General features: G+C 37.7%; 1 protein-coding gene across 1 annotated transcript in view; it reads right to left on the reverse strand.

The window, feature by feature from the left end:
- The window catches only part of LOC107679846 (retinoic acid receptor RXR-alpha-A-like), a 168548-nt gene that overhangs the window by 30678 nt on the left and 124465 nt on the right, over positions 1 to 13405 (reverse strand). Inside the window, exon 3 of the mRNA XM_016475544.1 lies at positions 7890 to 8128. Within this exon, the coding sequence (XP_016331030.1) occupies positions 7890 to 8128 (239 nt within the window). The remainder of the gene's footprint in view (positions 1 to 7889; positions 8129 to 13405) is intronic.

Here is a 13405-nt window from a genome sequence, read left to right on the forward strand (position 1 = left end):
TGGAATAATTGCCTAGAGCTGAAACAGCTGTCAGCATCCAGAGCTAATCTCCGAGTGTGGATAATCATCACTGGAGCGCTGCGTTTGCAACAATTGCCATGTGCCTGCATTGTTAAAACCATAACGAAACATGGAGATTTGTAAATGCTGATTATTAAAAACACAAGTGAATGCACAGACACTTTAAAATAAAAAAATAAAATAAAATAAGAGAGAAAATGGGCTTAAAAATGTAAACTTTCAGTCTGGACCTGGTGATAAGCCACCTTCACAAGTGCAAAACACAAGCATTCAGAGCAAACAAAACGAAAGAAGCTGTCCTTGAGCTCACATGATAATGCCTCCACTAATTTCAAGGTTTTACTTGAAAAATAAACCATTTTGTGTTTGAGGGCTTTTGTCTACGAGTATCAAGGTTGCAAGGAATTAACAGGCAAAATCTGCAGCTCCTACTGCATGACTTCTTCGCATCGCCTGAGGACAAAGATAGAGGTAGAAAGCGAGAAGAGAAATTTTTTTGGTAAAGTAAAAGCAAATGTGCATTGTGTATCTTTCCACACTCAGCAAACAATTATTTTGTGCACATCAAAATCCCCTTTTCTGCCTCTTTGGAAAACCCCCTGCAAGCTGAGCCCCTTTGAGAACATTTGAAACAACTGTTATTAAAAGTGCTCTCTCCTCCAACACACACTCTCAGTGTGTTTTACCCTTAAGAGCAGTTCACTTGTTCTTTTCTTAACAGAAGTCTAAAAGTTAGAAAGGACGTGTCATTTTGCACACAGGTTTGGGTTATAAGTTTCAAGGGAGCTGCTTTTTCTTATTTTCTCTTTCTTTCTTAGCTAGCACACACTTTGGCGCACAAAGCCTATTAGCGACAGTTGCTTAGCTTGAAGTCTCTTTAATAGAGGCTAAATGTTTTAGCGACTGAGCTGTACTGTAAACCCAATTCAGTGCCCAACCAGCCATTCGGTCAGACCAGAGACAGCATGAAGCACAATGGTTAATATGCGGTCTGTTGGAATGGAAGTCCCACATTCAGTTTACAAAGTCCATGTTTGTTTACTAATTAATTAAAAAATAAATAAATAAATAAATAAACAATAAGACTGGTAAAATCAAGAGATCTAGAGAAAACTAAAACTAAATGCCACTAAACAAAAAAATAACAAAACAAGAGATCAGAGTATCACAAAGACCTTATTTATAAAATAAAATAAAATAAAAAACGGTAATGTCTAGAGACCAGAATAAAATTTAAAAAAGCACAAAATAAAAAGAATCAAAAGCAAAATCAACATACTGGTAGAAATCAGAATATCAGAGACGTTACTCTACTGAATAAAAATTAAATAAAATAAAATAAAATAAAATAAAATAAAATAAAATAAAATAAAATAAAATAAAATAAAAAAAAAATAAATAAAATAAAATAAAATAAAATAAAAGACAGGTAATATCTAGATTAGAATAGAGACCTAACACTTGTAAAAAATAACATATAAAATAAAAAATAAGACAAGACACTGGTAAGAACATCAGAGACTCTTGACTTTGGCCAGTAAACAACCACCTAGCGACCACTCAAAACATGCTAGCAAGTTAGCAACCAATTAGAACACCTGCAACCACATAAGATGCTAATGCTAAAACCACCCCAAACACTTCAGCAACAGCATAGCAATGCCTCGGTAACCATCCACAGCATCTGAGCATCAAGGCTGTGATTTTTGCTTAAGATTTTCACACTGGCACTGAAGGAGTTAACAGACAAAGTATGAAAGTGAATAAAACTGAAACTTGAAATGTGATCAGACGCTTTTATATTTTTGTTCTCTCTTTACCCTCTTCCCACAAACCTTGGGATCACATCTGAATGTGAAATAACAAGAGAGACATATTTTCTTCATTAGAGGCCCTATGAAAGCATCTCACTCAAGGCCAGAGTTTGTATTCTATCCTTCTCCCCCCACAGGCTTCACAGAGCTGAGCAAATACTTGCCTGAAGGGGTGCTCTGTTTGTCAGAACTCATGGGCACCTTTTTTTCTCCATATGGTCTCAAAGTTAACTACTGGCTGCATATGTTATGCAGCAAATTTATATAATCAGGCCTTAAAGGAATATTCCAGGTTAAATACAAGTTAAGCTATACTTATCAGACTAATACCTCATAATACCTGCTGTGAAAAAAAAAGATATAAAACAATAAACAATGTAAACATAAAAAGGACAGAGCAAACAACTAAGGTAGGTGCATCACTCTCAATACACTTCTTTTTTTTGTACTTATTGCAGCCCAAATTGTTCAATAATCCAGTATTTATCTGTTCACGGGGTCACAACCTCCGGCACAGACTGACGGGTGGCACCATCGGGGTCATGGGATCAAGTACTTGCTGCTATTTAATGAATCACAGGATGACAGTGAAAGCGAGATGACAGCTCTTCCATACTAGACAACAGTCAAACCTGCATCCAGGCCCACAACGGCTGCATCTCCAAACCAAAAATATGTGTACGTAACAGACTGTGGCTGTAGCTTTAAGATGTTTACACCAAGTGTAATATGACTACACACAGATATAAAAGAAAAAAAAAATACACTTTTTGTGCACTAATATTAAGGTATTATCATACATTTTCATTAACAGTAACTTTCATAACATACATACATACATAGATGTGCACACACAATACAAACATACATAAAAATATTAGCTTTTATGTAGTTATCACTTCTCATTAGTAAATTGTAGTATATTAGGGGTGGAACGGTTCGTGGAAAAAAATCGAACCGTACGGTTCTCCACACACGGTTCGGCATGCGCTAGGACCGCACGCACAGTGAGAAGATTTGTGCATGCGCTCATCCGAAGCATGCAAATATTAAGCTTTCTCTGAAGTGTTGTGTTTAAATGGACAAATTCACACAAAAATGATGTAAAAATGTCCGTCTTGGTAAGTAAGTATCCTATAGCAGACATAGCCGGCTGAATGTACCGTATCTTAAAGTGCATTTTCTTAAAGTGACAGCACTTTCTTAAAATTAATCAAACAGCAACAACAAAGAAATCACACTGCTCTTGATTGAATTGCTTTTGTAACTTTAATAAAGATTAATCTTTAATTTATACAGTCAAATATGCAATGCTGTTTTACATTTCATTACTTTATTCAATTTCTGTACCTGAAAACTAATGTTAGACCTACCTAAAAAACCCTGAAAATCACTGTTTATTTTATTTGTATCTTTACTCTATTGTATTTACTCTATTGTGCTGTTGCTTGTAGTTAGATAGATTATTCTTATTTTCTTTATTTTTATTTGACAGTATCGTTTTTGCCTAAACATAGCACATACCGAACCAAACCGAAACTGTGACTCTAAAACCGTGATACAAACCGAACCGTGAGTAAGTTGAACCGTTCCACCCCTATAGTATACCTAACTACTTTTCCAAAAGTATAGTTTGACTATACTTTAAAATAACGGTAGTTTGAAAATTGTTTCCTCAACACGGATAATGAGCTTCCAGTAACAACTTCCAGTCTTTCAGTTCAGTATACACTGAACCTTTAGAAAATATTTAGGCTGGATCGAGAGCTAGCAAATGTTCAGGGATTCTTCTGGGCTGACAGAGTGGCATATCTGCGGTGATTGTCACTGGAAGTGTAAACCGAACCATGTTCTGCCTAATGTGTGCCAGCTGCTGGGAGACGGCAGAGTCCGTGCTGTGCCGGGGCTGGTGAGATCAGGGGCGATTCTAGGATTTTCATTTTAGGGGGACTCAGCCCCCAATGAGGGTATAATAATAAAAAATAATAATAAATAAATAAAATATAATAAAATAATGTTTGACTAATAGGTTAGGGTGGTATACTAAACATATTGCAGTACTTCATTCTATTGAATAAGTTAGATGGGTATAATATTTTAGTACTGAATAAGCCAAATACAAGTCTTCCTGATCACAAACACACACACACACACACACACACACACACACACACACACACACCGGTTTACTGTACAAACACGAAATTGTACTGTTTGCATTTCTAAACAAACCTCTTTCTATGGTCAAGTAGGTCTGTCATTTCTAGTACAAACCTCTTTCATTAGCTCAAGTATACAAACCTCTTCCTATGCTCAAATACTGTCTGTCACTGTCTTCAATAATTTCTGTGCATGACTGTATGGTAGTTAATGCCACATGCACTGTAATATGTTTTATATTGAAAGTTACATTTTCAAATGAAAATAGCAACATTTTATAAAGTATGCGTTCATATGTGCTCATATGGAGGAAACAGCTGTGGTGTGATGAGGGGTGAACACAGCGAAAACTTTACTGTAGATGGGAAACCGATTGCTCCCCCATGACATTTTGTAAACTGTTTTTATGACAAAGAACTGCACAGATGCAGATATTATAACAATCTATCGATAAACACACACCTTGTCCTCTGTTTCTCACTCTGCGCCACCGCGGTCAGTGGATTGAAGAATGCTCTGAAAGACTGGGAGGAGCCGATCATGAATTTGTGTACAGTTTATGGAGCAAATTGCAAAATGTTTAGGGGGAGCTGAGTAGAAATGGGGGGGGGGGCTAAAGCCTCCCTAAAAATCGCTTAGCGATGCCCATGGGTGGGATTGAGGTCTACATGCAGCTGACAGCATTTGCATATACTGCATATGTTGCATATGAGTATGTGCAAGACTGAGTCACTGCATCTATCACTGTAGGTCGTCTCTGTCAAAACCAACCTCCCCAAGTGTGGCCAGTCCGAACATTTCAAAAGAAAAGAGAGATAATCCATGAAAGCCACAGTCCAACTCAAACAAATGTGTATTGTAAATGTATTCCAGCTGAATGCTGTTTTAGAGAGGTGGATGCTGTTATGTGAAACTGTACACAGACTAAACACAGACACACTAAACCAGACAAAACAAAAACCTATTGTTTTATACTCAGTAGGTGCCATGACACGGGCGGTACAACACTTGAAATCTGAGACAAAACCCTGAGGTGCCGGCATATTACAACATATATATATACACTGAACAAAATTATAAACGCAACACTTTTGTTTTTGCCCCCATTTTTCATGAGCTGAATTCTATGTACACAAAAGGCCTATTTCTCTCAAATTTTGTTCACAAATCTGTCTAAATCTGTGTTAGTGATCCATCCACCTCACAGGTGTGGCATATCAAGATGCTGATTAGACAGCATGATTATTGCACAGGTGTGCCTTAGGCTGGCCACAATAAAAGGCCACTCTAAAATGTGCCATTTTACTGTATTGGGGGGTCCGGGGGGGTCCGAATACCAGTCAGTTTCTGGTGTGACCACCATTTGCCTCACGCAGTGCAACACATCTCCTTCGCATAGAGTTGATCAGGTTGTTGATTGTGGCCTGTCAAAAATATATGAGATTATAACGAGAGCATTTAAGCATATATGTGCCACAGAAACAGAACGTATAACAATAAAAATGAAAGAAATAAAGTAATAACTACAGAAATTAATATACAAATAAGTGATTTAATACACAAATAAATTAATTAAGGGCTTAATTTAGTGAAAATATATTTTTTTTAATCCTTAATGGTTATTAATTTACATAAATTTGGTCTTTATGAAAGTAAAAAATAAATAAGTGAATAAAACTTTCTTGCCCGTTGTTGAATAACTTTAAGGATTCCAATGTAAAAATAATGCACAAAAAGTGCAAGTGGTTACATTAGCCGGTGTTAAACCTCCAAAACGAATATTTAGTGAACAAAATGATGATTGATCTTGACTCTTTCCTTGTTTATGTTGCATGTTGTGGATTTGCAGTGTGTTGCTGGTCGGTTGGTGTCAGTGGGGTGCCTGTTCCAGATCCTGAGGGTAAATGGGTCATGAACTGCATTTTTTTTAATTTTATAATGTTTATTATAACTTGTTTTCTTTTATTTCTTTGTTTTATTTATATTAGTTTAATTCTGTTTCTTTGTGCAGCACTTTGGTCGGCTCTGTCGTTATTAAATGTGCTATATAAATAAATTAAACTGAAACGGAAAGTATTTACTGAGGTTCACTTAAAATGTTAGTTTGATTTTACATAAAAAATCATCATAATTTATAAGTAATAGGCTATTTTCTATCCTGTTTTTGAGCCTCTCTGCAGAACGGTCTGTTTTTATAGACGGGGCGCATTCAAGACTCGCAAGTAAATGCCCACTGTTATGATTGGCTAACAGTTTTGCTTATTAAAATAACAGATGGATGCTGCTGTGACGTACTCTGAAAATAATGTCCCGCTCTATTTCTGACATACTCCAACCATTCGTGCCGCTTCTGACCTGAAAGAAAAATTGATTTGCGACATGACGCAACAGTGCTCGAGTCCGATCTAGATATGTTAGAATCACAAAGAAGGCAATTCAAAGACTATTTTTCACAACTTACACTACACAATGTCTTGTAATCTTATAATGTCATCTGTATGACATCCTGTGTTTGCTTGTCTCTAGTACTTCCTCTCCTACTACTACAAGCGTGTATCAGTGGGCGGGGCTAAAGAGGCAGTGCTGTAGAAGCAGGCTTTGATCTTCTCCTGCGGAGGTGGTGTTTAGCCACACTATTAAGTTATAAAGTGGCACATTCCAAAATGAGTCGTTTTCTGAGCTTGGTTTCAATAAAAGATGTTTTTAAACTAACGAGAAAGTTTTGAAACTTACAGGATGTAACATTGACAGTACACTGACCTGTTATATGTCAAAAGATCAAGGGAAATTTGATTTCTCTGTCCCTCTGTATTTAAAGGGGTCATGAACGGAGTAGCAACCCCATTCCACCCGGCTGGGCCTGAAAACAGCCAGTCAGCCAAGTGCTAAACATAAGTGACAAATGCCGTCTGACTCAAATCACCTTCCATCAGACCCCATGACTGCCTCCCACCCAGAGAGAGATAAACAGTGCTGCGTAAAGATAAAACTGGTTTCTCTAGGCTCCTCTCACTACTGTTCGTCAATGCAATAACCAAACCTGCACTCAAATTTCAGCATTTGTACAGTCCAGAAAATTGAAGCCTCAGATACAGATATGAATGATCATGACTGACTCATTGAAAACTGTCTAAAATGGAAACTAATGTATTAAACCAATATATTTGGTGTTTGGATTGCTGGGTGAACTCTGACAACTGTTGCTACCAAATAACAGCAAGTTTAAAGACTCCATGAAATCATTCAACAATGCTTTCTGTCCTGTGTTGATGGATTATTTAATGTTTTGGTGGAAAATCTCTGATAAAAGTGTCTTTTTTTTAATAGAATTTAGGTTATCCCACACACACATATACATAATATGTATTAAAGTAGAAATGAACATTAACTAGATAAATGAATCCTGTAAGCTCAAAAAGTAAAATGTTTTTTTTTTTCCCCAGTTTGTATTCAATATATTCACTTCAAAATCCACTTTAACTTCGTCAAATTTAACAACGTTATAATTTAAAATGAGTGAAAAGCCTGGAGAAAAACTTCAGTACAGTTATCAATGAGAAAAAAGGACAATGCTCCAATTTTTCCCACATGTGTGAATTTGAAAACTATTTTACTCAAGTTGATCAGGCTTTCAAAGAAAACTAGGACACTGCCAGCTTTGATTTCTTATTTGTGAACCTTTTTTAAAAATGACAAATAAATGTGCAGGCCTATTTATGGAACAAAAGACAGATCTAGTGAGAGTACTGGAAAGAGAGCGAACGAGACAGAATGGACGAGTTAAATTGAACGATTTTTAACAATGTTTAATTATGAAGCACAAATACGACTTCTGAATGCGAGCGCTTCTTTTTAAATACAACTCTGAAGGAGGGTCTCGGAGTGTGGCCTTACCTGTGGGCTGATGCTGGGGCCGTAGCCCATCCCGGGTGATGCCATGGAATGTGGCCCCATGGGTGAGCTGATGACAGAGAAGGGAGAGCCCAGGCCGTTCATGGGTGAGCTCAGAGTGCTGATAGGGGAGTGCAGAGACCCTGAGTGGCCTAAAGAAGTCGGGCTCAGCAGTGATGGGTGCATCCCCCGGTGGGATGTGGGAGAGCTGAGAGGAGAGGACGTCATCTGTCCCGAGCAGTCTGTGGGAAGGAAAGTGGAAGGAAGTGGTTAGAACATTTACCATCGCTTTAGTCTGCAGCTATTTGCCAAAAAATGTCAGTGAAGAGATAATTTCCTCTTTCCAAGTATTAAGACATGAGACAGGCAGCTAAAAGCCTATACACCAGAGAGAGAGAGAGAGAGAGAGAGAGAGAGAGAGCCCTGTTGGGACCTTTTCACCCACTTGCTGAACCTTACATTGCATGATTATTCTGAGAAAGTAACAAAAGACAGACAGTCACATGGGTGCACAGCACTTCTTTATCATCTAGCGCAGAGGTCACCAATTAGCGGATTGTGGATCATTTACCATAAATGAATATAATTAGAAGCAATTTTTTTCTGCACATGGCAAAACTGAGCTTCTGGAGACAGCAGGAAAGATCCGTTTCAAGTAAAAAGAGATGCTATTTATGATAATCTAATACTTAGGCTATACAAAAAAATTTCCTTGCCACAGACTAGCTGTTTTTTTTTTCTCACTGGTGGTTTGTAATAAACCTTTATATTTACTGCAAAGTTGATTTGGAGCCATGTTTATATGGGGAAATCACTGTATAAAATAGCTTTTTATACATTTACACAATTTCTTGAATACAATTTTAGCAATTGTATACAATTTTGTACTAGTTTTTAGTTGCTCACTGGTGGTTTGTAAAATACCATTATATAAACGGCAAAGAATATTTGGAGCCATTTATATAGTGAAAATCACTATAAAAATACATACAAATTTATGTATTTATTTATTTAACAATTTTAAATCAGTTGCTTTTAGTTGCTCAATTGTGGTTTGTAAACCACCATAACATTCGCTGCAAAGTTGATTTGGAGCCATTTATATTGTGAAAATCACAATAAAAATACACTTGAATTCATTTTAGCAATTTTTTACTGGGCAAATCAGCACAGAGAGAGACTTAACTATTTAGGATTTAATATTTCTTATTTTTATAAGGTATTTTGGCTGTGATTTTAAATATTTACAACAAACTTTCCTGAAGTACACATTAATTATTTAATTTCAGGGCCATACAAAATATGTTCCAAAATCTAGTGAGCTGCCTCTTTGTATACCGCCTAAATAAACAACCACCTATTAAAGCAGCATAATAACAATCACAGAACCTCATTAGTAACCAATTTTGAATACTCTACACAAGTAGCGAAACAGAGATTAACTAAAAGAAAACTAACAGAACAATAATCTAATAAGCCTAAATAGGCCTATACACAAAGAAACTCAATTCGAATTAAGTAGTGAATTAAATTTTTGGTAGTCTATACATAGGGAGCGCAAATACAATGCCTTAAAATAATGCCTCTGTAGAAACCTGGAACACAGAAGTTGAGTCCTAAAACTGTTTACGTTATTTTGGTACTTGTGATTGTTCAGAACATTGCTGGAAAGGAAATGCAGAGACTGGACTTCTTGGAAGTTTAACCAAACACACCTACTCTAGTGTGTGTTTATGTGCTTTGGGAATGCTTCAGAAAACAGAGAGCGAGAAAGAGATTGCGAGCGAGATACAAGGTCAAGGCCCTAAGGATGCCATATGATTATGAGCAGACTCATTTTCTGCTTCCGTACTCTTCCTCGCTTCTCGCCCCATTCTCCACTCCTCGGATCTCCTTGAACCTTGATCCGTCATACTGTCAGCTGTCATCAAGAGACGATGGAGGTACATCTGTCAGTCTTGCCTGGGTGACAAGGCCATATTTCCTGTGTCCATGACTGCTAAATTTCCCTTTCTCTAACCTTGTCCTGTTCTTGGCTCACTTTCATCTAGCTCACACTTCCTTTACTCACCTAATTCTTCCTATCTCTCGGTCTTCTCAAACCTGAAAGCTTTATCTCCATGAATCTTCCCGTATTCCATTACAGTAAATCTTTTCCTGAAGGGTTGGAGGGTTGAAGCGCTATCAAATATTTTGCTAAATAAAAACTTCAAATTAAAACTAAGCACAGAACTAAGAAACAGCAAAACAAGCATGCATATGCTTCATGTATTTCGTGACTTAATCCCGTTACGCAAGCGCCGAGACTCACAACAGGCTAGTTTCATAAAGGGGGCTGCAAAGAATACGGATGATGTATTACTCAATTAGGTGACAGCTGAGAAAAACAGCATGTCCAGTCTGTGTTTTCCAGGAGCTCTCTGTCTCCACTTGCCTGATGTCACTTCAGTGTCTTGTGATGGATTCCAGGCCAAAAGGCACTCGAGAGGGCGGATGGAGTATATGAGAGAGAGCTTGTCAGCAGGGTATGCTAACGGCTGCCTGCTTGCCAGATCCGCCACGCCAAACACTTCCTCTACATCCTGCCCTTCTCCGGAGCACTTCCTGCAAACACCCAGAAATCAGCTGCAGCGAAGCGAGACGCTTTCTGTCGGTGCATTCATATACACATTCACACCCACTGATTGCCAAAAACAGCAATTAATTAATTCTCTAATGTCACGGTGTCACATAAACAGGAAAACATGGTTTCCTGGCACATGGAAGTGTAACATAATTATTATTCAGTCTAATGAGGGTTTTATCTTGCGGTGATAAGACTCCCCGAGATGGTGGTCTGCTTCAGAAACACTTTGATGCCAATCTGTCAGTGGACAGCTGCAACACACTGGGGGGACAGCTGATCCAGGGTCAGATTGGGAGTGTGATGCCATATTCTAACCAGGAGTGATGTGTCAAGCATCAAGGTTATATACAGTGGGTACGGAAAGTATTCAGACCCCCTTCAATTTTTCACTCTTTGTTATATTGCAGCCATTTGCTAAAATCATTTAAGTTAATTTTTTATGTTAATATTGTAGAATGTTTTGAATCAAAGAAATTAAATATTTTACTATTTTTCAATATTTTACCATTTTAAATAAACAAAAACAAAATAAAATAAATAAAGAATTATGTGTGTGTGCACATCCTATGTCTTATAATATACAGCATATGTCCATGGCCTGTACTATTCGTGTGTGTGTGTGCACATTATAAGTATAGTGTGCTGCCAGTTGGTGGTGTGTTCCTCTCTGTGAAGGCTAGGGTTGCCAGATCAGGATTACAGATGGATAAAAGGAGCTCTTATTTAATCCACCCCAGAGAGGGGCACAGCTGGTGGAAAACAGGATAGAGAGAAAGAAAAAAAAAGACAGAGAAAAGAGAAGAGGAGACTTTCACATTGACTTTGCTGTGAGATCTGTTTCATTCAAAAACTTCAAAAGTTCAAAAGAGGACTGTTGATCTAGACTAGGGATGTGAAAACAGACCAGATCAGGGTTGCCTGAATGACTAGTTGACTCAGTCTTAACTGGAAGCCCTGTATTATTAGGTTGGTTTCAGGTTCGCCTGACTCAACTAGATATGTTTCTTTGGTAACACTTACAAAATGCAAAATTCAGTCTGGCATTCAAATTCAAATTCAACAACAAGAAACATAGAAAATAATGTAGCTAAACTAGTCCACTTCAATGAGCGTCATGACTGATCCCAAATAGGCTTTCTGATTTCTTGGATTCTAAGGAAATGAAACCTATTTCTAAATTTCTGTATCTCATCACAGGACATTGTGCCATAGTCCATAGATTTCTTTTTTTTTCTGTCTCTCACACATCTTTTATTTTCCCATTGTCTTTCTTTGTCCTAACCTGTTTGTTTGGGAAGAGACACATGTTTTACAAGCAATCTGAGAAATTATCTGTAAAACCATCAGGGTGCCGTGCTACCTGAAGCTCACTGGATAAATATGCTATCTAGATTAGATAAGAGCAGGAAAGACTGAAAACACAGCCCTGGCAATGTCCAAATAAGAGTGGCAGCCCTCCAAGCTTCACCCGATGCCAAATCACCTCAAAGGCATCTGACAGGCACAAAGCAGCAAATAAATCAGCAGGAATCAGGATCATTATCCCATGACATGGGAATAATTGGAAAAAGATGCCCTGCATAACGCACAACAGGTTGCCCAGCCTTTTAGGGCAGGTTAGGGGAGGTCAGACAAAGGTTTGTAATCTATTCACTTCCACTCATACGCATAAAAAGCAGGTATGCAAGCATATGCATCTTTTACTGCATATAAATTTGCATATAAAGCATATAAAGATTTACCATCTGGCTGAGAATCAAAAATAGAGTAAACTCATTTTGGTGGTTTCAAATAAAAAGTAAAATAAAAAAAAAATAAATAAAAATAAAAAATTAGTTAAAATTAAACTAGGCTGCATGGGTTTGAAACTATAGTAAATGGTATACAAGAAAACTATAAATTAAATCTATGAATTTATACAAACGTATAAACTAGGGATGGAACGGTTCGCGGAAAAAAATCGAACCGTACGGTAATACGGCAACGCATCTGTAACATGGTTTGCTATAAATAACACTTAAAACAAACAGGGTTCGGCTAATATATGTTTCTGTGGATGGACGAGCATTCTGGCTTCCCAATACATTACAACAACAGCGATGAAAAAAAAAAAAACCCTGGACAAACCATTCACTCTTGTTCAATGCGACTGCCCTATGCTGGAATATGAGCATTTATTCCGTCATCACCTGGGTGCTGATAGCGCGCGCGCACAGGTGAGACCTGAACAGAACACGTTGATATCTGTGTTTAAGCTAAACTTGTTTCAGCTTTGCCAGTTTAAACATTTAAGAGCCAGAGGATGCGAGCTCGCGCACGCAGTGAGAAGATTTGTGCGTGCGCTCATCCGAAGCGCGCAAACCCGCACCTCAGAACGCGCGCAAATATTAAGCTCTCTCTGAGTCTGAAGTATTGTGTCTAAATGGACAAATTCACACAAAATTTATGTCAAAATGCCCGTCTTGGTAAGTATCCTATAGCAGACATAGCCGGCTGAACGTACCGTATCTTAAAGTGCATTTTCTTAAAGTGACAGCACTTTCTTAATATTAATCAAACAGCAACAACAAAGAAATCATTCTTATTTTCTTTATCTTTATTTGACAGTATAGTTTTTGCCTAAACATAGCACATACCGAACCAAACCGAAACGGTGACGTTAAAACCGTGATACAAACCGAACTAGGGCTGCACGATAAATCGCATGCGATATTTAACGCACATCTTATCGCATGCGATTTATCGTGCAGCCCTAAACCGAACCGTGAGTAAGTTGAACCGTTCCATCCCTAGTATAAACTGTATAATTTATTCTAATAAATGAAAACTTAAAAAATACAAAAATAAATATAGCTGCAAGCAGCAATTGCGGGGCCAAGCACTCCAGAGGCAA

Source organism: Sinocyclocheilus anshuiensis, unplaced genomic scaffold, assembly GCF_001515605.1.
Source record: "Sinocyclocheilus anshuiensis isolate Anshui unplaced genomic scaffold, SAMN03320099.WGS_v1.1 scaffold488, whole genome shotgun sequence".
Lineage (NCBI taxonomy): Eukaryota > Metazoa > Chordata > Actinopteri > Cypriniformes > Cyprinidae > Sinocyclocheilus > Sinocyclocheilus anshuiensis.